General features: G+C 40.7%; 1 protein-coding gene and 1 non-coding gene across 4 annotated transcripts in view; both read right to left on the reverse strand.

Moving 5' to 3' along the window:
* ADAM17 (ADAM metallopeptidase domain 17) overlaps positions 1-19,135 on the reverse strand; it is a 67,254-nt gene extending 48,119 nt beyond the window's left edge. For 2 of the 3 annotated variants that reach the window (XM_064363835.1, XM_064363834.1), the window contains exons 1-4: positions 18,871-19,135; positions 9,375-9,507; positions 3,430-3,560; positions 2,292-2,380 (exon numbers count right to left, since the gene is read on the reverse strand). In XM_064363835.1, the coding sequence (XP_064219905.1) occupies positions 2,292-2,380; positions 3,430-3,560; positions 9,375-9,507; positions 18,871-18,967 (450 nt within the window). In that variant the 5' untranslated portion in view covers positions 18,968-19,135. Of the gene's footprint in view, positions 1-2,291; positions 2,381-3,429; positions 3,561-9,374; positions 9,508-18,396; positions 18,454-18,870 lie in introns of those variants that run through there. The other variant, XM_064363836.1, reaches the window with a different exon arrangement.
* Positions 135-238, reverse strand: LOC135269840 (small nucleolar RNA U13). The gene has a single exon (XR_010338090.1). It is a non-coding gene; the product is annotated as a small nucleolar RNA U13 (small nucleolar RNA).
* Positions 19,136-26,776: the final 7,641 nt, after the last annotated feature.

A 26,776-nucleotide genomic window follows, 5' to 3' on the forward strand; every position in this document is an offset into this window, starting at 1 on the left:
AAATAAAATATTTAATGATGACGTGTTAAAAATAAGATACATATTTTTTCCCCACTCACTTATATGCCTAAGATCTTAGTGCAGATGAACAATGATTTTTACATCAAGATAAGGGTAAAGAATTTTTTTTTTCATGTCAGACTGGTAATGTGCTAACATTGCAACAAGGTTCTAGAGTGGCACATCTCATACATGTGTGTGAACAGCCAATCATCACACTTATGAACTACAAAAGTATCAAAAAAATTATACAATAAAGAGTATGAAAATCACTGTTATAAGTAATAAATCATTTTTTCAATAAAAAAATTAGCTGGGTGTGGTGGCATGTGCCTATAGTCCCAGCTACTCAAGAGGCTAAGGCGGGAGAATCGCTTGAACCCGGGAGGCAGAGGTTGCAGTAAGCTGAGACCATGACACTGCACTCCAGCCTGGGTGACAGAGTGAGACTTTTTCTCAAAAACAAAAAAATGTATAAAAATTAGCCGAGCATGGTGGCACACGCCTGCAGTCCCAGCTACTTGGGAGGCTGAAGCAGGAGAATGGCTTTAACCCAAGAGGCAGAGGTTGTAGTGAGCCATGATCATGCCACTGCACTACAGCCTGGGCAACAGAGCAAGACTCCATCTTAAAAAAGGAAAAAAAAAAAACAGTTGAGCATCAAGGGGGACTGGTTAAATAAATGATACAGTGTTTCAATGGACCAACACGCAGCCTTTAACATAAACCCTAATTTAGGCCTGGCATGGTGGCTCATGCCTATAATCCCAACACTTTGGGAGGGAGAGGCAGGTGGATCACCTGAGATCAGGAGCTCGACACCAGCCTAATCAACATGGAGAAACCCCATCTCTACTAAAAATATAAAATTAGCCAGGCGTGGTGGCACATGCCTGTAATCCCAGCTACTTGGGAGGCTGAGGCAGGAGAGTCACTTGAATCCAGGAGACGGAGGTTGTGGTGAACAGAGATCACGCCATTGCACTCCAGCCAGGGCAACAAGAGGGAAGCTCAAAAAAAACAAAAACAAACAAACAAAACCCTAATTTAGATCTATATTAAGATGAAAAGGTTCATAATCATATTGCTAAATAAAAAATGTGTGAAAACAAACTGTACATATTGTATGGTCCTAGTTTTGCAGGAAAAAATAGTCTGTATAACTACACTTGTGTATATACACATAGAAAAAAAGTTGGTTGTCTGTCAAAATGTCAATAGTAGTTATCTGTCCAAGTACAGATAACCTATTTTCCAAATCTTGCAACAAGTATATATTTTCAAATAAAGTTATTTTTTAAAAATAAATTGACTGAAAGAACAAGAAAAATTTAAGACATTATAGTGATGTTTTGCCTATTCTAGAATGAATGCATTTTTAATATTAGTTCCTTTACTTTTTACTAAATTTCTGACTCTTTCTGGTAGGCTAGACTTCTCAAAACATTGACATTAAATAGTTTAAACATTAGCAAACTATAACATACTGCAAGGCCACAGGTTTCTTTTTCACAATGATGGATAGTCAAAAGACTAACAGTCGTGTAGTTTGGATATAATTAACATGTATAGTATTTATAGCTCCAGCAGACCATTTTACCCCTATTCAGCACTGAAATACACCTGAAGATTTCATTTTATCAATCTTAATCAGTTTTACCACAGATGATCTATTTTAGTGATACCACCACCACTACCCAGAGTTTTCTCATTTTTCAAGAAACACAGAATCAACTTCAATTCACAATTATGTAGTAAACATTTTGGTTTGTAGACTAGTATCTGACACATAGATATGTGTCTTAACCAGTGCAGCCACTGTGGTCTTGATTTCTACTGTTATTCTTTCAATGGAAGAGTGACCACAGCCTGATTCTCCTAGTTTCCTCTTTAACTTCTCAGACTATGAAATATCACACCTTCCACTGATCTAGCATTTCCAGTGTGTCTAGCAGAAAAATGGAGAAATTGAAAAATAATACTTTACTTTCATCTCTGAGGATGTTTACATTTATTATTTGAGAATTAAAAAATAAGTCAAAAGGGAAAGAAAATTTTCTCTTCCTATTATCCATCCCACATGTAATTCTCTCAATTATGGTACTTAGAAATACAGAATATATCATAACACAGCTTCTTAGAGATTATCCTTTTTTAAAAATCTACTTTCCTGGTAAAAGTCTTTCAAGAAAGAAATAAATATAATTACTTTTCACCTTTATAGAACTAAGCAGCTTTTTGAAAATCAGAGATATAAGCTACTGAAAAAAAAAATTCACATAAAAATTTACCTCGATGTTATACTCGGCCCCATCTGTGTTGATTCTGATTATAACATCATCATCTCTTATGTGGGCTAGAACCCTAGAGTCAGGTTCACCTTCAGAGAAAAACAAATCTATTATTTAAAAATACTGACATCAAATAATAAACCGTGCATTACTCTCAATAAAAATTAAATCCTTCAGGTGGAACTGGAATTTACCTAGTACTGTGAGAGCTCTGGAAGTCAAGAAACAAAAGCCCCAGAAAGGAGCTAGACAATCTTACCTCCTAAGGGGTAGCCTCAAGTCTAGTCACTTGAAACCTATCCCTTTCCCAAAGCAAACAATACTACTAAGATTTTCTTCTGGAATAGCTTTATCTACTTTTAGGTAAAGGAAGAACTAAAAGAAGCAGAAAGCATGATTTGGAATGTACAGGCCTCGGAACTATACTACTTGTGGATTTCAATGCCATTTCTTTTTTCTCATTGCAGAAAAAGGTCAAAAAGTAAACTGCAATTGCTTGTTTGATATAATTTTCTCAAATATATACATAATAGGATCACAAAGTATTTTATCTCCAAGCTTCCCTGTTTAAAATATCATAAAGCGGGAGGTCGAGGCGGGTGAATCACGAGGTCAAGAGATCGAGACCATCCTGGTCAACATGGTGAAACCCCGTCTCTACTAAAAATACAAAAAATTAGCTGGGCATGGTGGTGCGTGCCTGTAATCCCAGCTACTCAGGAGGCTGAGGCAGGAGAATTGCCTGAACCCAGGAGGCGGAGGTTGCGGTGAGCCGAGATCGCGCCATTGCACTCCAGCCTGGGTAACAAGAGCGAAACTCCGTCTCAAAAAAAAAAAATCATAAAGCAAGCCTACAGTCATTGCTGAAGACAAGAAAGGTTAAGTTCCTATCACATAAGAGGAAATTAATTTTAAACATCAAACCAGCAGCTAGTATGACATTTAGATAATACTCATTTCCTCCTATTAGAATGTTCCTGTTTCTAAACTTATATACCTCAAAGAAAATAGTCAAAGAATAGTGCTTCTGTGACATCCCGTCCCCACTACCCTGTACCAGAAAAGAATATGCAATCAAGTCAGAGTTGGAGACCAAACCCACCAGACACAGGGGCAAACCAACAAGCTTCATACTAACCAACCACGTGTCCAGTAAAGAAGTCCTGCCATTTCACAGCATACTCGCTTTCATTTTTACCATCCACCACCACGACCTTGAAATTTTGTGAAAAACGTTCAGTACTTGATGTCAGGTATAATTTAAAATGCCTAAAGAAAAATGCATTCATATTTTACTCTAAGTACACAAATTAGAAGCCTCATTTTCATGTAATCACACTTTCTTAAAAAGCCAGAAGTGTTGACATTAATAAAATACTAAACAAGTTATAACTAATGTCTGTATCTCCTGTAAAGTCAAAGGGACTAATTTATTTAGCTATAAAAACAGCAGACCAAAATAAACTCACCCTAGGGAAAAGATATTCAAAGAACTTACACAGTAATCTCTCCTGGAAAACACTGAAGAATAAGGAAACACACACAACTGGGTAGTTAAGTTAGAATCCTGCTTATCTAAAAAATTTATTGTTAAAAACTAATCCTATATACACCATTTATTGAACATCTACTTGGTGTTAGGTACTATGCATCTATTATCTCCACTTCACACAAGAAAAACTTGAGGCTTGGAATAATTAACCTACACAAAGTTACACAGCTAGTAAATGCTGAAACTGGAAAATAAACCTGGTTTACTTCAGAACCTTATACTATGCTGTCTCGTAACTATCAAGCTGGGTAGACTATGAGAAAATTCTTATTGCTGTACAAAATTAATAAATGCTTTCTATATTTAAAAGCACTCATGCTTTTTTCCTCAAAACAATATATCCTGCAAAATATTAATCCACAATTACCATTAGGAAAATACATACAAGGTATCCAAATATACATTAGAATATACACTCCATCAGCACCATGAGACAGGGGAAGAAAGAAATATACACTCCAGTTCTTTAGTTGGCTTACTATTCTTTTTGTTTTCTATAAGCTTCAGTCCTTACATGAAAACTGGAAGTGGTTAGCAAAACTTTCTCAATTATTATTTACAGTTTTTCAATGTGTACTTGAACACCAAAGACAAAGAAAGGTATGTTATTCATCTCACCCACAAACAAATTTTGTCAGCTGTGGTACTGAAAATATATTACTTCCCCCTGGGTTTGCAGAAGTCTTTAAAACTACCGGAAAGAAATCTAGACTGGGTCTATCTCCATGACAACAAATATTTTTAACTTTTTGAGCATAACACAGTAATTTTAGTTTGCTTGTGGTTTCTTAATGGTCAAAGGGAAAAGACACAATAGAACGTTATTTCATAAATCCTTAGAACATTTTCTCCTGCTATACTAAAACATATATTCCCACACATTCTCAGTTATGATTTTTCCCTCTAGTTATGCTAAGAACTTTCAAGAGCATATTTATTATAAATGCCTTATTATTTTGTTTTAAAGCTAAGAGTTGCAATATTACTTAATGTTCTTTCCAGAAAGAAATTAATGGAATTGCATTTTTCATTTTCTACATTAAGAATTTGCTATAAAGACCAAGCAATGGTAAACTTCATGTTTTTTGATTTTCCAGTATTAGTTTTTGAGCTATAAAACCTCCGGCTGGGCGCAGTGGCTCATGCCTGTAATCCCAGCACTTTGGGAGGCTGAGGCGGGCAGATCACGAGGTCAGGAGTTCGACACCAGCCTGGCCAACATAGTGAAACCCCGTCTCTACTAAAAATACAAAAAATTAGCCAGGTGTGGTGGCGGGTGCTTGTAATCCCAGCTACTGGGGAGGCTGAGGCAGGAGAATTGCTCGAACCTGGAAGGCAGAGGTTACAGTGAGCCAAGATCACGCCATTGCACTCCAGCCTGGATAACAGAGCAAGACTCCATCTCAAAAAAAAAAAAAAAAAAAAAAAATCTCCAATAGAATGTCAAAATTTCTTTTACTTTATCCTCCCAAAATTATGTGAAGTCATTTACTTACAGATTTCTTTAATGTTTTATCTTTCTGACTTTTGACTTAAGAATTTACAGTAACTACAGACCAGCTAACCAGTTTGAATTAACATTTTCCTAATCATTTTTAATGGTCTGTTTAGTCAAGTATATCACTTTCATTTCTTCATCAGTTCTAGACCTCCTCAAATAATCTGAGATATTTCACTTTTAGAAGAAACATTTTACTTTTTCCCAAAAAATTCAGGCAACATTATCAAAAATGTATCAAAACAGTATCTGCAGCTTTTTCATTATTTAAAAATGAGAGAATTTCTTGATTTATAACAAAGAGGAAATGAAACTTGTAAGGCATGTTTTAAACAAGTTTTTTTCTTAAGTTACTTCAACTCTTCATACAACCTCTCTCAGTATTTCCATGCTTTTTCAACCTCTAATATTTACATACAAATTTAATGCAATGATCTTGGTTTAAATTACTTTGCCTTCCACTGCTATCAAAAAACAAAATTTTCTCATTTACCATTAATAAGTGGTTTCACAGAGGTAATTCAGCCCTGATATGAACTGATTATTTCAGGTATCTTAGTTTGTTTTTGTTGTTTTAAGCTTTAATAACAGAATATGATAGAAAAGAAAGGGTATGGGCTTTGGAGTCTGACAAACTTGGCTCAAGTCCTAACCTTCATTTACTCACTGTCTGACCTTGGCCTTAATCTCTGAATCTAAGTATTTATCTACAAATGGAAATAATATCACCTAATAACTGAATAGTTTTGAGGATTAAAGAAAATAACCTATTTTAAAGCACCTGGTATAAAATCCCAGAGACTGTTAAATTTCCCATTAAATATTTAATATAAAAACTTTGTAAAATAAATTATGTACTTCCCTACTTTCTTACACAGAGAGAAGATAATGACTGGCTACTATTTAATATTTTCTTAAGGAATCAATGTCATCTACCAAACATGAAAGAGAAATACGTAAGGCTATGGAAGTTTTCCCCTCTAGAACACAGATTCTACAGGCCACCTCAAATCTAACTTAAAAAGAAACCCAAAAAGTCCATTTTATAGTTTCCTCTCTCTTCCTTTGCTCCTACTTACTTCTTGCTACTATATCCACTTCTTCACCAAACTCCCACCAGTATAGCAGAAATAACACAAGTGTTGGAGTCCAACCTTTGTTCAACTCTTGTATCTGTCATTTGCTGAGTAATATTGGGCAAGTTACTAATCTAAGACTTAATTCTTTTTTTCCTTCAAAAAGGGAATCACTTCCATACAGAGCATTGTGAGAATCAGAGATAACTTATGTAAAGTGCCTAGTAAATTACAGAAAATAAGCACTTGATGAACTGTAGCTATTAATATTACCAATCTGCTCAAATTTGGTGTAAGCTGAAAGCTAGGTAACCAATATTGTAATATTCTGACATAAAATCTAATAAAAAGAAGTCATTAAAAAATAACCTAAGGATAATGGCAATAGCTAGGAAAAATTAAAATAATTTGCATTAAAAATTTGCACAAAATAACCACATGATAATGGATCAATTTCCTTAATATACTAAAGCACTTCTACAATTCAGTTAGACAAATTCAATAGAAAAATAGTCAAAGATATAAAAAGGCAGTTTATAGAAACATAAAACAAATTACTTACAAACATATAAAATGATGCTCAATGTCACACAAAATGAAAATCAAAACAACCATAAAATACCATCCCCTTTAGAGGGGTGAAAATTAAAAGCTGATAAACCTAGTATTGGCAAAAATAACAGAAAACAGGTAAACTCATATATTGCTGCTGAAAGAATTAGTCAAATCTCTTTGGGCGGAAAGAGCAATATCAATAAACACAGTATACATATCCTTGACCCAGTAATTCTCCCTCTAGGAATATATCCTATAAAAACACCTCAGCACGGTATACCTTTACGAAGATATTCTCTAAAGCATTGTTTGTTATATTTTAAAAATCACTTTGGCTAAATAATACCCATGTGTAGTGTATTAGTATGTTGCTACAATTCTACGCAATAGGAATATTTATGCAGCTGTTTAAAATGAGGTAAATATGTTATCTGTATCACCTATATACACACACACAGAGACCTATGGGCAAAAAATATGCATTAAAATATTCTGGGCTGTGCACAGTGGCTCACACCTGTAATCCCAGCACATTGGGAAGCCAAGGCAGGTGGACCACCTGAGGTCAGGAGTTTGAGACCATCCTGGCCAACATGGTAAAACCTACTAAAAATACAAAAATTAGCTGAGCATGGTGGTGGGTGCCTGTAATCCCACCTACTGGGGAGGCTGAGACAGGAGAATCACTTGAACCCGGGAGGTGGAGGCTTCAGTGAGCTGAGATCATGCCACTGCACTCCAGTCTGGGTGACAAAAGAGAAACTCCATCTTAAAAAAAAAAAAAAAAAAAAAATTGGAAGTTTACATAGTAAACCTCTCTGCAACTGAGAAGTGTAAATGAATTAGAAGTAAAAACGTTTTATATCCCCCATGGTTTGTTTTTTAAACCAGATGCACAAATTGCTTTTATTTTTTAACGTAGTAGAGAAGGCTTGTCCTATAAATAAAGAATAAAGATGGCCAGGCACCTGTAATCCCAGCACTTTAAGAGGCTGAGAGAGTGGATCACTTGAGGTCAGGAGTTCAGGGCCAGCCTGACCAACATGGTGAAACCCTGTCTCTACTAAAAATACAAAAATTAACCGGGCGTGGTAGTGTGCACCTGCAATCCCAGCTACTCGAGAGGCTACAGCACAAGAACTGCTTGAACCTGGGAGGCAGAGGTTGCAGTGAGCCGAGATCACACCACTGCACAGCAGCCTGAAAAACAGAGCAAGACTCTCAAAAAACAAAAAGGAATAATTCAGTCAATTTATATTCTCCATGTGTTTGTTTTTTGATACTGAATAAAGCTTCCTAAAGACTTTTTAAAAAGGCCTGCAATTAACTAACAGATTTCAATGTGCAAAACAACATGTGATATCAAAATTGCTACTGAAATAGAGCATATCAATTAATTTATGCTATGAAGTAAGAGGAACTCAATGTAGAAAGAACATTAAATTTGGGCCAGCACGGTGGCTCACACCTGTAATCCCAGCACTTTGGGAGGCCAAGATGGAAAGATCACCTGAGCCCAGGAGTTAAGATCAGCCTGAGCAACATGGCAAGACCCTGTCTTTAAAAATAAATAATTATGAGCAGCATGGCAAGACTCTGTCTTTAAAAATAAATAAAAATGAAGCAGGTTAAAGAATCTTGGAAACTAACTAGCTAGCTAAATAAATAGAACACTAAATTCTAGATCCAGCTCACCACCAGGCTGTGGGGTCCTAAACAAAATCTGTATCTCTTCATATATAAAATAAAGGTAATATTTAGTACATGGCTGATGGTTCTAAAGTAGCACCAAAAATGTAAGATTTTTATTAAGCATTCAATTAATTAAAATTATCTGTCAGAATTTTCTAAACATTGTTACCATCATTAATACCTCTGCAATACCTATTTACTTTTTAAAAATACTCATCAGTATGAATTTTATTTATTATTATTTTTTGTTGTTGAGACAGTCTCTCACTCTGTTGCCCAGTCTGGAATGCAGTGGCACCATCTCAGCTCACTGCAGCCTCCACCTCCCAGGTTCAAGCGATTCTCCTGCCTCAGCCACCAGTGTAACTGGGATTACAGGCATGTGCCACCATATCTGGCTAATTTTTGTATTTTTAGTAGAGACGGAATTTTGCCATGTTGCCCAGGCTGGTCTCAAACTCCTGAGCTCAAGCAATTCACTTGTCTCAGCCTCCCAAAGTGATCGGATTACAGATGTGAGCCACTGCTCCCAGTCCCAATTTTAGAATAAGCGTTATACTGGAAAATCACATGTAACAGACTGTAATTATGTTAATTACAAATCTTTAAAATGTAATTTACTAAGATTTCAGTAGATAGCCTTACTTTTTTGTTTTTGCCAAACCAAGCCCCCAGTGCCCCAACATTATTCCACGAATAACTCAAATTACCTTTTCAAAGCTGAAAAAGTTAGTAGTCTTTCTGCATGTGTTGAAGTCTGTAGATCTCTTTTTCTTACAGAATGCTGCTGGATATTAGATAAGGAGAGAATATCGTAGTCTGAGAGCAAAGAATCAAGCTTCTCTGAAATAAAGGTAAAAATGGTATTAGCACCTGAACCTAATAAGTGACTGTAATATCATTAAAATGAGAGTGCCAGACAATAAATCTTTTCTGATGTAATCCGTTAGGAAGTGCCAAGCACAAACTACAAATCATTTTTTATCAACGGAAACTCCATGCCTCTTCCAAAATCAGAAGGATTTTTATAAGACAAATTAGGTGACTTGAGTCTCTTTAAAAACTGTCTAAAAATATTTGCGCTGATGCTTTCCTTTTCTTTCAATAAATACCACTACAGACACTATGGTATTCAAAATCCTTCCAATGGACATAGAAGGTCCTCAAAATATAGCAGCAGGAGCTTAAAATACAAGCACATTGCTACTGATGTTAAATATGTTCACAAAATCAGTTTTAAAAGAAAGACTCTCACTCGTGTGAAAGCTAAAAATGTGGATCTCGGGGAGGTAGACAGCAGAATGGTGGTTACCAGAGGCTCAGAAGGTGAGTAGATTAAATTTTTTTTTTTTGAGAAACGGGGTGTCTGTATGTTGCCCAGGCTTGTCTTGAACTCCTGGGCTCAAGTGATCCTCCTGCCTTGGCCTCCCAAAGTACTTGGATTTACAGGCACTCTAGCCTGGGCCCCAGAGTGAGACTCCGTCTCAAAAAAAAAAAAAAAAAAAAAGGGTTGGGGGCGCCAAAAAGGGGCTACGTTTTATTCATTACAATATCCTTGCCTCACAATACTCAGCATAGAACCTTGCACATATCAGCACTCACATGTTCACAATCTGCACAAATTCTCAATGCTGAAATGCAATATGGTCCTTTAGCTCTTCAACTTCCCTGATACAGGTTGGTACATGAACTCGGTTTCATTCAAGATCATAATCACTCCCTCTGACTTAGGAACTTAACCTCAACATTGTAGTTTCATTGTCAACAATATAGGCCAGCAGTTCCAAACTAGCAGCATCAGCATCACCTCGGAATTGGTTAGAAATAAAAATGCTCAGGTCCCCCACTCAGACCTACTCAAACAGAAATCTGCCCAGTAGGATCCAATAGTCTGTGTTTAACAAGGCTTCCAGGTGATGCTGACACACTCAAGTATGAAAACCACTAAACCGTCCAGGCGCGGTGGCTCACGCTTGTAATCCCAGCACTCAGGGAGGCCAAGGAGGGTGGATCGCCTGAGGTCAGGAGTTCAAGACCAGCCTGGCCAACATGGCAAAACCCTGTCTCTACTAAAAATACAAAAAATTAGCCAAGTGTGGTGGCAGATGCCTGTAATCCCAGCTACTGGGGAGGCTTAGGCAGGAAAATCACTTGAACCCAGGAGACAGAGGTTGCAGTGAGCCAAGATCATGCCACTGCACTCCAGCCTGGGCAACAAGGTGAGACTCTGTCTCCAAAAAAAAAAAAAAGAAAGAAATAAAAAAACCACTGAACTAAGCTAAAAGAAAGAAACAACTCAAAGTAAAGAAAAAAACTTCAACCACAAAGATGTTCATCATTCAGCCTTGGCTTATTTTCAAGGACAAAAACCAGAATGAAGGTAAATTAACAACTGGGAAATGGTTGGATGTTTTAACACTTCCAAAGACAGGGGAAAGAAATTTGCAAGCATTTTAAATATCATCTACAAAAGGGTTTTAAGAACATGGGGCTGAGGGCGGTGGCTCCCGCCTGTAATCCCAGCACTTTGGGAGGCCAAGATGAGAGAATCGTTTCACCCAAAGAGTTCGAGACCAGCCTGGGCTAGACCCTCATCTCTCCAAAAAGTAAAAATAAAATTAGCCAGGTGTGGTGGCACGTGCTTGTAGTCTCAGCTACTCAGAAGGTTGGGGCAAGAGGATCACTTTGAGCCCAAGGGGTCAAGGCTGCAATGAGTCAAGACTGCACCACTGCACTCCAGCCTGGGTGACAGAATGAGACCCGGTCTCAAAAAGAGAAAGAAAGAAAGAACATGGAAAAATACATATGCTATAATGTTAAATAAATTTAGATTTTAAAAATATTCCTACTGCATAATCTTAACTATGTATAAAAATAGGCCTAGAAAAAATAAACACAAGATAGTAACATCATTGGTTATTTTGGGTATATTTTCTATAATAAGCACTTTCTTTTTTTTTTTGAGACGAAGTCTCACTCTGTTGCCCAAGCTGGAGTGCAGAGGCATGATCTCAGCTCACTGCAACCTCCATCTCCCGGGATTCTCCTGCCTCAGCCTCCCGAGTAGCTGGGACTACAGGCATGTGCCGCCATGCTCAGCTAATTTTTGCATTTTCAGTAGAGACAGGGGTTTCAATATGTTGGCCAGGCTGGTCTTGAACTCCTGACCTCATGATCCACCTGCCTTGGCCTCCCAAAGTGCTGGGATTATGGCCACGACACCTCGCCAATAAGCACTTTTAAAATGTAGCTTGCTAAAGCACTTTAAAATACTTAACTAATGCATTTCAATCGTAATTTATTCTCTTTTAACAACTGGATATCTCAAATTGGAGATTCTGGAGCCATTACAAACTACAGTAAAAACAGTTCTTCCTTTGGAGCCAAACCATAGCTACATACTACTGCTATTGTGTTTTCACTAAAGTAACCTCTCAGTTCCTCAATATTTCACTGCACTTCACTTCCAAAATTCTAACCATTGGTAATCTCAATTGTTCACAGCCTTTTCAACAGAATTTATATTTCTCCCCATTTCCCGAGTTTATCTCTTATCCATACTCAATTCTTTCAATAAACTTAAATATAAACCACCTGCTTCTTACAGTAGAGGTTATTACAGCTAATACCAGACATTGCCACACTATCTATCTTAGCTCAGTGTCTGGCCATATTCTCTTTTTTAAAAACCACAATGGCTGCCCATTTCTCTCTAGAATGAGAGCACCTTCTTTACTTTCTACAAGTTGCCACAGAAATCATCATTTTGTTATCTTTTTTATCTTTTTTGTCATCTGCTTTTTGTTGTTTTTGCTTTTTGTTGTTATGTGCTTTTGTTATCTTTTTTCATCCCCCCCAATCTTCCTTTCTTGAGCACATATTCTACACTAATTTTTTCTCTCTTCCACCAGACTCTATTTACTTGTTTATTCAACAAATATTTGAGAACTTCCTACCTTTCAGGCACTAAGGATACAACACAGAGAAAAAGAAATAGATTTCCGGTATTGTGACACTGGGGGAAAGACCAAAATTATTATAACATGTACATCACAGACCACGACAGAAGTACCTGCAGAAAGTTATGGACATACACAGCAGGGGCGTGATCTGCCTGCTGAATCAAAGACAGAACCCAGGGAAACGGTATTAAAGACCAAAAGGATGAGGCAGTAGCCCAGAGAAGGAAAAGAAAGGAGAGGCTTCAAGTCGAGGGTGTAACATATGCTAAAGTCCACAAAAAAAGGAAAAAAAAAAAACAGAATATAACACTTAAAAGAGTGAAAGCAACTCCATGAAGCTGCAGTGCAGAGCAGTACAGATAGGATATGACAATGTGTGAGGCTGGAGAGTCAGGCACAGGTCAGGTCACGAAGGGCTACTGAAGGACATCAGGGACTCTGGGCTTTGGATAATAGCAATAGCTATAAATTAGAAATTTCACGATGGGCCAACTGTGGTGGGTCAGGCCTGTAATCCCAGCACTTTGGGAGGCCAAAGTGGGCAGATCGCTTGAGCCCGGAAGTTCAAAACCAGCCTGGGCAACACAGCAAAACCCCATCTCTACCAAAAAAAAAAAAAAATTAGTCATGTGTGGTGGCCTGCGCCTGCAGTCCCAGCTGCTCAGGAGGCTAAGGTGGAAGGATGGCTTGAGCTCAGGAGGCAGAGGTTGCAGTGAGCTGAGATCGTGCCACTGCATTCCAGCCTAGGCGAGGCCAGACCCTGTCTCAAAATTCAAAATTCAGAGAAAGCAAAGGCGGGCAGATCACTTGAGGTCAGGAGTTTGAGTCCAGCCTAGTCAACGTGGCAAAACCCCATCTTTGCTAAAAATACAAAATTAGCCAGGCATGGTAGCAGGTGCCTGTAATCCTAGCTACTTGGGAGGCTGAGGCAGGAGAATCATTTGAACCCAGAAGGTGGAGGTTGCAGTGAGCTGAGATCGCACCACTGCACTCCAGCTTGGGCAACAGAGTTTACTCTGGCCCAAAAAAAAAAAATCAAACAAAAAATTATATATATAATCTTGTGTGCATATCAACATATATACACATATGTATAGTGGTATATATGTAATTGTCCGAAATGTGTTTAAGAACAATGTGAATAAAGTGTTATATGAGAAGGGTCTGGAAACATGTATGGGTTTTTGCTTTGTTTCGGAGACAGGGTCTCACTCTGTTGCCCAGGCTGGAGTGCAGTGGCACAATCACTACTCACTGCAGCCTCAACCTCCTGGCCATGAGCAATCCTCCAGGTGGCTGGGACCACAGGCACGTGCTACTACGCCTGGCTAATTTTTGTATCTACTTTTTTGTAGAGACAAGGTCTTGCCACGTTGTCCAAGCTGGTCTCAAACTACTGGGCTCTAGGGATCCTTCCCCCTTAGCCTTCCAAAATGCTGAGATTACAGTCGTGAGCCACTGCACCTGGCTTGTGGATTTTTTACATTAATTTTATTTTTGCAGCAAAATGCATTTTCCTAAAATACTACTTGAGAGTGTACTGCAGAATGCCAAGGCACTCTGCTCACTCTTCTCTGCTGCATGAGGTACAAAAAGTACCCCCAAAATGACACTATCAGTGTCATGCTACTTCTAATATCACAAATGGAAAACATAAAGCCAGGACTACTGTGAAGTGTTTACTGTGTTTGTGCTGAAGATACAGAAGCCTTCCTCCTCAGCACTCCCCAAAACACATAATAGGACAGGGAAGCAGGCCACATGAAGTAAGTGTCAGGTGCAGGTTGTTGGGACTAAGGAATGAGAAACTGAGAGCAGTGCTCTCTGCTATCAGGGACCCCAGAGCCTGGGAACTAAACAACTATATGGATTTACAGCAGTAAAGGACGATGGAGTATGAGCTGCTTCAACTAATTCCCTATCAAGAACTCCTCAACAGGCCTGGGACTTAACCTGAGTCAAGACTCTCCAGTAAGACCAGTAACCAGGATGCAAGTTTCAGGTTAGGCAATGAGACTACTTCCACAATTACCAGAAACCCTGCCTAGTCCTAAGCTAAACCTGTATCCTATACTCATTTTTTTTTTTTTGGATATGGAGTCTCGCTCTGCCGCCTAGGCTGGAGTTTAGTGGCGCAATCTGGCATCACTGCAACCTCCGCCTCCCAAGTTCAAGCAATTCTCCTGCCTCAGCCTCCTGAGTAGCTGGGATTACAGGTGTGGGCCACTAAGCCTGGCTAATTTTTGTATTTTTAGTAGAGACAGAGTTTCACCATGTTGCTCAGGCTGGTCTCAAATTCCTGGCCTCAGGTCATCCACCCACCTCAGCATCCCAAAGTTCTGGGATTATACATGTGAGCCACTGCATGCAGCTACTCTTTTTTTTTTTTTTTTTAAAGAGACAGGGTTTCTCCATGTTGGTCAGGCTGGTCTCAAACTCCTGACCTCAGTTGATCCACCCACATCGGCCTCCCAAAGTGCTGGGATTACAAGTGTGAGCCACCACACCTGGCCTTTTATTTTATTTTATTTTATTTTATTTATTTATTTTCAGCTACTCATTCTTGCAATCAAAAGAACAGGTAACTGGCCAGGGCAGTGGCTCAAGCCTGTAATGCCAACACTCCGGGAGGCCAAGGCAGGCGGATCACCAAAGGTCAGGAGTTCAAGACCAGCCTGTCCAACATGGTGAAACCCATCTCTACTAAAAAACAATCAGCCAGGCGTGGTGGTGGACACCTGTAATCCCAGCTACTCGGGAGGCTAAAGCATAAGAATCACTTGAACCTGGGAGGCGGAGGTTGCAGTGAGCCAAGATTGCACCACCGCACTCCTGCCTGGGCGACGGAGTGAGACTCCATCTCAAGAAGAAAAAAAAAAAAAAAAAAGAATAAGTAACTAATTTTAGACATGTTATATTTGAATTGCCAAATAGGCAGCTGAATATGAGCTTCAGAGAACAAATCCAGGTCAGAGATACACAGAGATACATGTTTAGTCATAAGCACAACACTGTCAAATGAAGTGAAACCAGGTTGGTGGATCAGACTTGTTAAAGTCTACAACTCATGTAACCCGCCCCCCCAAAAAAAGTGCGGGGAACAGAGAGATGCCCATTTCCTTGGCTGATTTTAGGACTAAATAAAGAGACACAGATTGAGCATCCCTTATCCAAAATGCTTGAGACCAGAAGTGTTTCACTCTTCAGAATTTTTAAAATTTTAAAATACTTGCATATACATAATGAGGTATCTTGGGGATGGGACCCAAGTCTAAATATGAAATTCATTTATGTTTCATATACACCTTACACACTTAAAGATAACATTAGACAATATTTTTAAGTAAATTTTTTTGCATGAAAAAAAGTTTATGTACAAGGAACCATTAGAAAGCAAAGGTGTCACATGTCTTAGCTACCCACGTGGATAATCTGTGTGTGTTTGGCATCACCATCATTCCTGACTGATTTTACATGCTACCAATAAGCAATCATTTTCTTATACCTATTCACACATAAGTACTACACATTAAAAAATATACCATTAATACAGTGAAAAAAATTGTGTGTTCAGGGTAATGTGTGGTGTCATGCCAGCACTCAAAAAGTTTCCAATTTTAGAGCATTTCAGATTAGGGATGCTCAACCTGTATATGAAAAGCCCTTCATTTCACTTCCCTTACCTCAATGAAGCCCATTCCTGTCCTCCTTTCCTATCAATCTCTTTCAGACTTTCTTCACATTACACCTCCAGCTATACAGACTTACCATCTCTCACAAATAGAAAAATGGTGAAGGATCCAAAAATCAACCACAATTGGCCTTGGAGGAAACCTACATTTAATGTTCTAGGAAATCCTGTGAAAGTCAAAATGATCTCTCCAGTTTCCCCAACACAATTCTCTGCTTAACTCCTCTCCACTGTACTCTTGAAATATGGTTTATCTCTTAGACTAGTATAAAGCAGAGTTACATTAAATCTCTCTTGGTGCAGTCAGGGCGGTTAAGCATTTAGGTTTCAAAGGAATGCAGCCAATAAGCAAAATTAACATCAAAAGAGAAAGCCAGATGTCAAAATACTGAGTAAAATGGTGCTGTCAATAATGAAACCAGCACTGCAATATGGAAACCCCCCCTGCCAATAACCTCAAAGTAAATTTCAAAATACATGTTTCAGATACAAATTTTTATCCCTCATCTGTGACCTATATTTTTTCCTTCCACCCACTACATCCTCTTTTATTAAAAGTAACACAAAGGGAAAACAATTTTGAAATCAAAGTAAGACTTATACACCCCAGCTGCGACTTCAACAATATATCATCATGACTAAGCTCATATGACTCATAACTTTCCCAGATTATGCAATTCATAACAGTTCAATTGAAATCATTTTTGGTGACCCACAGAGTACTCTAAAAGCCAGGCTTCAATTTATTGTGTATTTTTTTTGCCTATCAGAAAAATGTTGTCATATGCCTAATCAATATTTAGCACTGCAGTACAGTAATTTTTGTAGGACAATACACATAAAAAATAAATAATAAACCATGCTTTTCAACCACATAACTATTTGCTAGTCTTGACCAACTCAATCTAACTAATGGTAGAGTTAAGCAACAAATTACATTGTAAGCTGTCAAACAAACTGAAAAAAAAAAAGTCATTCTTCAAAAGAAAAAAATACCCACAAGGCCTATGTTCATCACTGAGTGAACCTGACAACTGACAGGCATCTTCCTGAGACTAATTTTTCCTCCTCCTTTATTTAAAAACTAGACTTGATCTCTAAGTTCCACCACCAGGAGTGTCCGTATTTTCCCTCTTCATCTACTTAACCTTAAAATCTGGTCTCAAGTATCACCTCCTCCAGTAAGTCTTCACTAACCTTCCTAGGCTGGGTCCAGTGGCCCTTGGTGATAATAGCTGCAATATTGAACTCTAGCACTCTCCTCTATGCTGTTTTAGAAGTGTCTGTTCTAAATGGATGTCTATTTCACTATTCCATAAGCATCTGAAGATAAATACTGTCTGATCTCTGCATTTCCAATGCCACATATAATATTTAGCAGACAGTACGTGTTCTCCCCCTACACTTCATTAAAACAAAGAAAAAAGGCAAGCACTTCCTATCTAGAGCCCTTGCCTTCCATTAGTCACTTGTAATCCATTTCAATTGGAAACAATCATAAGGCAGCTGTTAAGTGATAACACTCTCAAGTCCATTACAATTTCTGTCTACTAAATATAAAGAAAAACATACTGTACATGGTATCATGGTGAAATTTGGGGACCAGTAAAACCACGCAAGCCTGCCATTTCACACACTGGGAAAATATTATTTCACACTTTATTACTAATTAATCAAAGTGTCTTACATGTCAATTTTTGAAAGATAAAAGGACCTTAAAATACACTTAAAGTTCACGCAAACTTACTTCCACCAAAGTTCAGATCCCTTAATGAATATCCAGACTTAAAATCCAAACTCTCTGGAAAATCTAATGAAATAGGAACCCTCTACTTTCTAGCGTCTAAACGGATCAAACTCGTCATTCCTGATAATTTCTTTGTTTTAAAGTGCAAGGAAAGCATTCACAGTGGCAGCATCACGAGTTGGCTCAGCAGGTTTCGCTTCCCCACAACTCCCAAGCACCTCCAACAAGATACAATTTAAATAACCAAGAACGTGCTTAGGATGTTCGCAAAAACACAACTCCAAGACTCCAACTCCAGTCTCCGCCTCCCAACCAGATTACTGCATAAGTACCTCCTACAGTAGAAATTCTAGTTCCCTCCTTAGAGGACCAGGAAGAATTCCGGGGCTTTGGGCCCTTCCTTTGTGCCTTTGGTAAGAACACAATACACTAGATTTGTTCCTTACTAACGCAGGAACTCTGACCACATCTCCCTCTCCAAACAAGATTCAGCCGCCCCTCGCCTTGCCGCTTTCCCAACACCCTCTCCAAACACAAACCTAGGGAGCAAAGCCCTCACAGGCGCCCAGTCACCACACGGGGCCCGTCCAGTAACCCTTTCCCACTCAGAGACAAGCCCATCTCCTTTATTCTTTCCCCAAACTCAGAGAGCCACACCCCCTTCTACAGTGAAAACTTAGAAACGCGCCACCATCGCCAATACCCCGCCCCCAAACACCTGATAGACCCAGCTCCCCAGCTCCCCAGCTCTTCACTCAAACGAGCGCTTCAGGCGCCAGCCTAAGCCAGCTCCCCTGGGTCTTTACCGAGTCTCTGGTGGGGGCCGAAAGCCGGGTCTCCCGGAGGTCGCGGTGCCAGCACCAAAGGAACCACGCTGGTCAGGAATAGGAGAGACTGCCTCATGTTCCCGGCCCGGCTACCGGCTCCACCTTTCTGGGCAGCCTTCGCCTGACGGGGGTTCGGAAAACTGCTCACATCGGGGGAGGAGGGGATCTGCCCGGCCCGGCCCGGCCCGGCCCCTCAAACCTCTTTTTGCTCCCGCGCCGCCTACTGGGAAGACTCTACAGCCAGGCTCTACGCCCCCGGAAGTGCAGGTGGCGTTACCGGAGGCTGGCTCAGCCCGCTTCCGGCCGCCGCCGTCCTCCGCACCACCCACAGCCGGAAGCCGGCCGCCGGGCTGCATGCTGGGAGGCTCCCCTTGCCCCGCCCCATGGCCTCTAGTCTGCCGCAGTATTCTGCCCCGCCTGTCGCGTCCAGCTGGGGCTCGCCCGGCGCCTTCCTGGACATAGACGTAGACGCCCCGACTCCACCCAGCCCGGCCTGGCCTCTGTCCTCGGGTGACCACGGAGTGGGGAAGCGGGAGCTCGCGAGCAGGTCCTCAGAGGCGCGTCTGGCCACGTCCTTTGTCTTGGTGCCACGTCTGGTTAGGATCCCTGCTGTCCACTTTATTAAAGGAGCTGTAAAAAGCGGCCTGTGGCCCAGCGACCGGCCCAGGGCGGACTAGGAGGCGCGACTGGCCGGATGCCGCAGGCTCTCTGCCCGGTGTGCTCAGGTGGGAGGGCGGGGACATGAATCGAGCCACAGAGTACCCGACGGACGGAGGCTGAGCCCGGGGAGGAGACCCCCCAGGACCCGGAGCCTGGCCTCCGAAGCCCGCGCCACTTGCCAGCTCCTCCGAAACGAGCCTTCTGGGCGCAGCTCAGGCAACTGGTTCAGGGTCCGACCGCCAGAGTCGTCTGAGGCCTCCATCCGTCTGTTGTCACGAAAAAGGCTTTGGGGGACTAATAAGCAGTTCCTGAATGCACATTTGCTCCACGTCCCTGCTGTAGGGAGAGGGTCTGCAGACACTTCAACAAACTAGAATCCTAGGACCTTACCTGTGAGTACAGGAGCTGGACTCTTCCCACCAACTTCTTAAAATTCAATCCTATACTTGGTCCATTTAGCTTAGACTGGAAATTTCCCAAGGCAGTTTGTTTTGCAATCTTTTGCATGATTTTAGCTCTGTATAGTTTAGTGAGTGTTTAGGTACTGAATAAAACATTCCAAAAACGGTTGAATACATGTTGCTGTTTTATTTAGTTCAACTAAAGTTTATAAAACTAGGAAATAATACGTTTTCCACTTAAGAGTGAGACAGCCTTTATTAGAAATGGTAAATTGGTAGGAATAAAAGACTAGTCCTGTTCAAGTTTCAAGGCTTATTCCTAATAAAATACCCAGACTGGGGTTAAAATGTATGTTCATGGTGCTTTGCCCCAGTAAAATATCAGCATGTTTTTCAACAATACATTGTTGGCTAAAACCAAACGGACCTGGTCTGTTCATCTGAGGTATAAAATATCTTTATTAAACATATTCGTTAATGGCATACCTAATCAAAAAGTAAGCAGAATTTCACATGCAAATTGTAAACAGTCTCTAAAATTTGTATTCCATAAGAATGTGACAGTTGAGTTTGGTTTTTAGGGGGTTTTTTTGGTGTACAGTAACAATGACATCTGGTTTCTTTTCTAAACCCACATCCAGGCACCATACTCTCCAGCTTATCACTTCAGTAGATTGTAGATTATATTCTTTTGGTATCCCCAACAGCTCTTGTACAGTGCCTTGCTCATGTAAGGTACTTAGATGTTTAGTAAATACCGTTTAATAAAAAAAAAAGAGCTTCTGATTCCTGATACTTTTTTTTTTTTTTTTTTTTGAGACAGTTTTGCTCTTGTCGCCCAGGCTGGAATGCAATGGCACAATCTTGGCTCACTGCAAGTGATTGAACGCCTCCTGGGTTCAAATGATTCTACCTCAGCCTCCCAAGTAGCTAGGATTACAGGCATCCGCCACTATGCCTGGCTACTTTTTGTATTTTTAGTAGAGATGAGGTTTCACCATGTTGGCCAGGCTGGTCTCGAACCCCTGACCTTAGGTGATCTGCCCACCTCAGCCTCCCAAAGTGTTAGCATTACAGGCGTGATCCACCACACCTGGCCTGATCCATTTTCTTATAACCAAAAGTCCTAGATCTTCAGGGACATTCCAGATTTCAGTTAATCTTTTCAATTCACAAATCAGGACCCAAATTATTCCAATTTGCAGTTCATCTTTCATTTATCAATTGTGCATACTTTTAAGATAAAAGAGCACCATGTGGGGGAGGTAAAGAGCCAAAGAAATACGATAAGAGGAGCACTGCATAGATTAATTATTTTATCTTTTGAGACAGGGTCTCACTCTGTAGCCCAGGATGGAGTACAGAGGGACAGACACAGCTCACTGCAGCCTCGACCTCCTGAGTATCTGGGACCACCGGCATGCAGCACCACACCTGGCCACTTTTAAATTTTTTTTTATAGAAATGGGGTCTTGCCATGTTCCTCAGGCTGGCCTCAAACTCCTGGCCTCCCAGAGTGCTGGGATTACAGGCATGAGCCACTGTACCCAGCACCAAAATAATTTTTTTGAACTATATACCCCCTAGTTAGATCTTCAAAGATTTTCATCATTAATGTAGTAGTAGTAAAATTTGAAACTTTCAGCATAAATACATTTAATATTAAAGCTGTTAGGTCATTATTTTAAGTTTTTCAGTGGAGTATAAATACCTCAAAGATTTGACAGCCACAGTGGTAGCCTAGCCTCCAAGATGGCCTCCAGTGATGCCTGCTTCCTCTTCTACACTGGGCCAGAGTTGGTTTATGTGACCACTAGCATGCAGCAGTAGTGATGTCACTTCCAAGTTTAGGACACAAGAAGCTGTGTCCTCCATCTCCCTGCTCTCTCGCTTGCTTGTTTCCTCTTGTGTCACACACTCTGTGAGAAGCCAGTTTTCATGTTATGAGAACACTCAGGAAAGCTATGGAAGGCCCAAAAGAACAGGTTAGCAGCCAACAGCCAGCAAGGAGCTGCCAAAGACTATATGAGTGAGCTTGGAAGGAATTCAGCCCCAGGGCAACTTTGAGATCACTGCATCCCCTGACCTACAGTCTGATTACAACTAAGCTGCTCCCAAATTCCTCAGCCTCAGAAACTGTGGGAGATAAGTGTTGGTGCTTCTAAAGCTTCTAAATTAGGGGTAATTTGTTACACAGCCACTATCATCTGTTCAAAAGAATACGTAAACAAGTTGACTGGATCCTGGGTTCTTAACACCAGAAGTGATTCTTTTTTTTTTTCTTTTTGAGGCAGAGTTTCGCTCTTGTTGCCCAGGCTAGAGTACAACGGTGCCATCTAGGATCACTGCAACCTCTGTCTCCCAGGTTCAAGCAATTCTTCTGCCTCAGCCTCCCAAGTAGCTGGGATTACAGACATGCGCCACCACGCCTGGCTAATTTTGTATTTTTAGTAGAGATGGGGTTTCTCCATGTTGGTTAGGCTGGTCTCGAGCTCCCGACCTCAGATGATCCGCCCAAGTTGGCCTCCCAAAGTGCTGGGATTACAAGCGTGAGCCACCACACCCTGCAAAGTGACTCTTTTAATTTAGGATTTAATAAAGATAAGTAAAAATATTTTTTGAGGTTCCTCAATCCCGTGCTATGGAATGAATTATTCATAATTTAGATACTGCAAGTGAATTTAAGAGTAAACATTTGCAATTATTAAACACATAGCCACATATGGTTCTGCAGTTAACTACCAAACCCATACAATTACTGGTAAAACCTTGTCTAAATGACCAGAGAACCAACTGGTTCTGGCTGGGTTTTTTGTTTCCTTCTATTTCTTTAGCTGTATTTCTCTTATTAGCCAATTTTGTTTTATACTAACCTAGCTCTGTTTCTCTTATTAGCCAATTTTTTTTTGAGACGAAGTCTCACTCTGTCGCCAGGCTAGAGTGCAGTGGCGTGATCTTGGCTTACTGTGATCTCTGCCTCCTGGGTTCAAGCTATTCCTCTGCCTCAGCCTCCCGAGTAGGTGGGACTACAAGCATGCACCACCACGTCCCACTAATTTTTTAAATTTTAGTCGAGATGGGTTTTCACCATGTTGACCAGGATGATCTTGACCTCCTGACCTCATGATCCACCCGCCTCGGTCTCCCAAAGTGCTAAGATTACAGGCATGAGCTACCACTCCTGGCTGCAAATTTTGTCTTATATCAACCCCACCAGTTCTTATAGATGGATAGAGCGATTATCACTGTTTGTAAAATGCTAATTATGCTTTTTTGCTGATGAACAAATCTGTAAAGCTATCCCTTTAAGTATGAGTCAACCCACATAAAACAACAGGTGCCAATTAATGAAAAATCAGACTTTATACAAAGTCATGTACCAGGAACTCTAGTTTCCAATGTTTTAGTTAAGAAATTTTAACCTATTTAGAAACAATGAACCTTTTTAGAAAAAATGAAAAATATGCATGGAACAAAGCAGAGACATTTGCAGATCTTTGCTGATGAACAGATGATTCTTTTGGGAATTTTTTTTATTGTTGTAAAGAATCTTTTCCTATATTTATTTATTGATTTTGGAGACAAGGTTTCACCATGTTGCCCAAGCTGGTCTCAAATTCCTAGGCTCAAGCAATCCACCCACCTCAGCCTCCTAAGGTGCTAGGATTACAGGTGTGAACCACCACATTCCGCTGATATGGACGACCATCACGTGCAGAAGTATCACACAGCCTACGTATTGTATGCCATATAAAATATGGAGCAGGCCGGGTGCGGTGGCTCACGCCTGTAATCCCAACACTTTGGGAGGCTGAGGCGGGTGGATCACGAGGTCAAGAGATCGAAACCATCCTGGCCATGGTGGAACCCCGTCTCTACTAAAAAAAATACAAAAAAATTAGCCAGGCATGGTGGCGCACGCCTGTAGTCCCAGCTACTCGGGAGGCTGAGGCAGGAGAATTGCTTGAACCCAGGAGGCGGAGGTTGTAGTGAGCCGAGGTCATGCTGTTGCACTCCAGCCTGGGTAACAAGAGCGAAACTCCATCTCAAAAAAATAATAAAATAAAATAAAATATGGAGCTGCATCGGTTCTTTTCCTTCTTAAATCCCTGCGTCTCTCCCTTGAGATCTCGGGGTAATTGAACCACATGAATAACTGAACACAGAGAGCAGGCTAGATAAAGAGAACAAATGGAAACTTGTGCTGGTTTGAAATTACCTCAGGTCTGAAGTGGCCAGAAGTCATTACTCTTGGGTTGACAGGCCCCAGAGAGGAGACTCTCACCAATTACCCTCCAGTTCCACAGCAGCCAGAGACCTTAATTGAAAAGCTGTTCTACTTAGAGCTCTTCAGAAAAACTGAGTTCAACTGTTCAATGTTTAAATTCTGAAAATTTTACTAACATTTTAAGAATTATACCAAAGAGATACACATTATAGCTTTGCCCTCAAAGGAATTATACTCTAAAAGATAGATATATAAACACGCAAACACCCAAATGCTTCAGGAAAAATAAAGACATGGGTTTTTTCACATTAACTTTTTGCGTTTGTGGTTTTTTCTGAGACAAGTTCTCAGTCTACCACCCAGGCTGGAATGCAGTAGCACGATCTCGGCTCACTACAACCCCTGCCTCCTGGGTTCAAGTGATTCTTGTGCCTCAGCCTCCTGATTAGCTGGTACCTCAGGTATGCACCACCATGCCCAACTAATTTTTATATTTTTTTAATAGTAGAGATGGAGTTTCGCCAGGTTGCCCAGGCTGGTCTTGAATTCCGGCCTCAGGTGATCTGCCTGCCTCGGCCTCCCAAAGTACAGGGATTACAGGTATGAGCTATCACACCTGGCCCACATTAACTTTTTAAAATAAATTTTCATTTTGGAAAAATTTTAGATTTACCAAAAAGTTGCAAAGATAGTACAGAGTTCCTGTCTGTCTCACCCAGCTTCTTAAATGTTGACCATGGTGATTATAGTATGTTTGTTAAACTGAAAAAATAACACTGGTACAATACTAGTAACTAAAGTGCAGACATCTGGATTTTTTTTTTTCTTTTGAGACGGAGTCTTGCTCTGTCACCCAGGCTGGAGTGCAGTGGTGCAATCTTGCCTCACTGCAACCTCCATCTCCCAGGTTCAAGCAATTCTTCTGCCTCAGCCTCCTGAGTAGCTGGGACGACTGGCTTGTGCCACCACACCCAGCTAATTTTTGGAGTTTTAGCAGAGACAGAGATTCACCATATTAGCCAGGCTGGTCTCAAACTCCTGACTTCATATGATTTGCCCACCTCGGCCTCTCAAAGTGCTGGGACTACAGGCGTGAGCCACTGCGCTGGCTGGATTTTTTTTTTTTTAAATGTGTCTTATGATCTTTTAAAAATTGTGAGGCCAGCCGGGCGCAGTGGCGCATGCCTGTAATCCCACCACTTTGGGAGGCCGAGTTGGGGGGATCATGAGGTCAGGAGATCAAGACCATCTAGGCCAACATGGTGAAACCCCATCTCTACTAAAAATTCAAAAAATTAGCTGGACGTGGTGGTGTGTGCCTGTAGTCCCAGCTACTCAAGAGGCTGAGGCAGGAGAATTGAATGAACCCAGGAGGCAGAGATTGCAGTGAGCCGAGATCGCACCACTGCACTACAGCCTGGGCAACAGTGGGAGACTCCGTCTCAAAAGAGAAAAATTGTGAGGCCAGGCACAATGGCTCATTCCTGTAATCCCAGCACACTGGTAAGCTGAGGAGGGAGAATTGTTTGAGCACAGGAGTTCAAGACCAGCCTGGGCAACAAATAAAAAAAATTAGCCAGGCATGGTGGCACATGCCTGTGTTCCCAGCTACTCAGGAGGCTGAGGCATGGGGATTACTTGAGCCCAGGAATTCAAGGTTGCAGTGAGCCATGTTTATGCCACTGCACTCCAGCCTGGGCAACAGAGTGAAACCCTGTTTCAAAATAAATTAAATTTAAAATCGTGATAAAATATGCACAACACAAAATTTACAATCAACAGTCAATAAATTTACAGTGTAATCGTCACCACCATCTGATTCCAGAACATTTTAATCACCCCAAAAGGAAACCACATTATCCATTAAACAGTCACTCGCCATTCCCCCTCCTCCCAGTCCCTGGAAACCACTAATTGGACTGCAGTTTTACCACTGATGTCCTTTTTCTGTTCTAGGATCTAACCCAGGATACTACATTGCATTTAGTTACATTAATGTTTTACTCTTTAGGTCAAATAAAGCTATTTTAAATATTTCATTCTTGGCCGGGCACAGTGGCTCACACCTGTAATATCAGCACTTCAGAAGGCCGAGGCAGGTGGACCACCTGAGGTCAGGAGTTCAAGACCAGCCTGGGCAATATGGTGAAACCCCATCTCTACTAAAAATACAAAACTCAGCCAGGTACAGCAGCACGTGCCTGTAATCCCAGCTACTCGGGAGGCTGAGGCAGGAGAATCACTTGAACCTGGGAGGCAGAGGTTGCAGTGAGCTGAGATTGTGCAACTGCACTCCAGCCTGGGCAACAGAGTGAGACTATATATATATTCTCTGCAGCAGCACTAGTTAACATACTTACTCAGTGTTCAAGGAAACTGTCCAGCTCAATCCCTCACTCTCTCTTCTTTGAACTAATCCCTCACTATCATTCCCATAACACCTGAAGTGACTTTCTTACCTCTGCTTCTTCTCCACCAGTGGCTCTACCTGTCTTCCATAACACCAGCTGAATGTCCTCTATCCATGGACTTTTTCTTTGTTCTTTTATAGTCCATCCAATAAGTGTACTTCATAAGGCAATTAACAGTATTTATG

The sequence above is a fragment of the Aotus nancymaae genome, unplaced genomic scaffold, assembly GCF_030222135.1.
Source record: "Aotus nancymaae isolate 86718 unplaced genomic scaffold, 86718_ANA_hifiasm-v0.15.2.pri h1tg000057l, whole genome shotgun sequence".
NCBI classification, from domain to species: Eukaryota; Metazoa; Chordata; class Mammalia; order Primates; family Aotidae; genus Aotus; species Aotus nancymaae.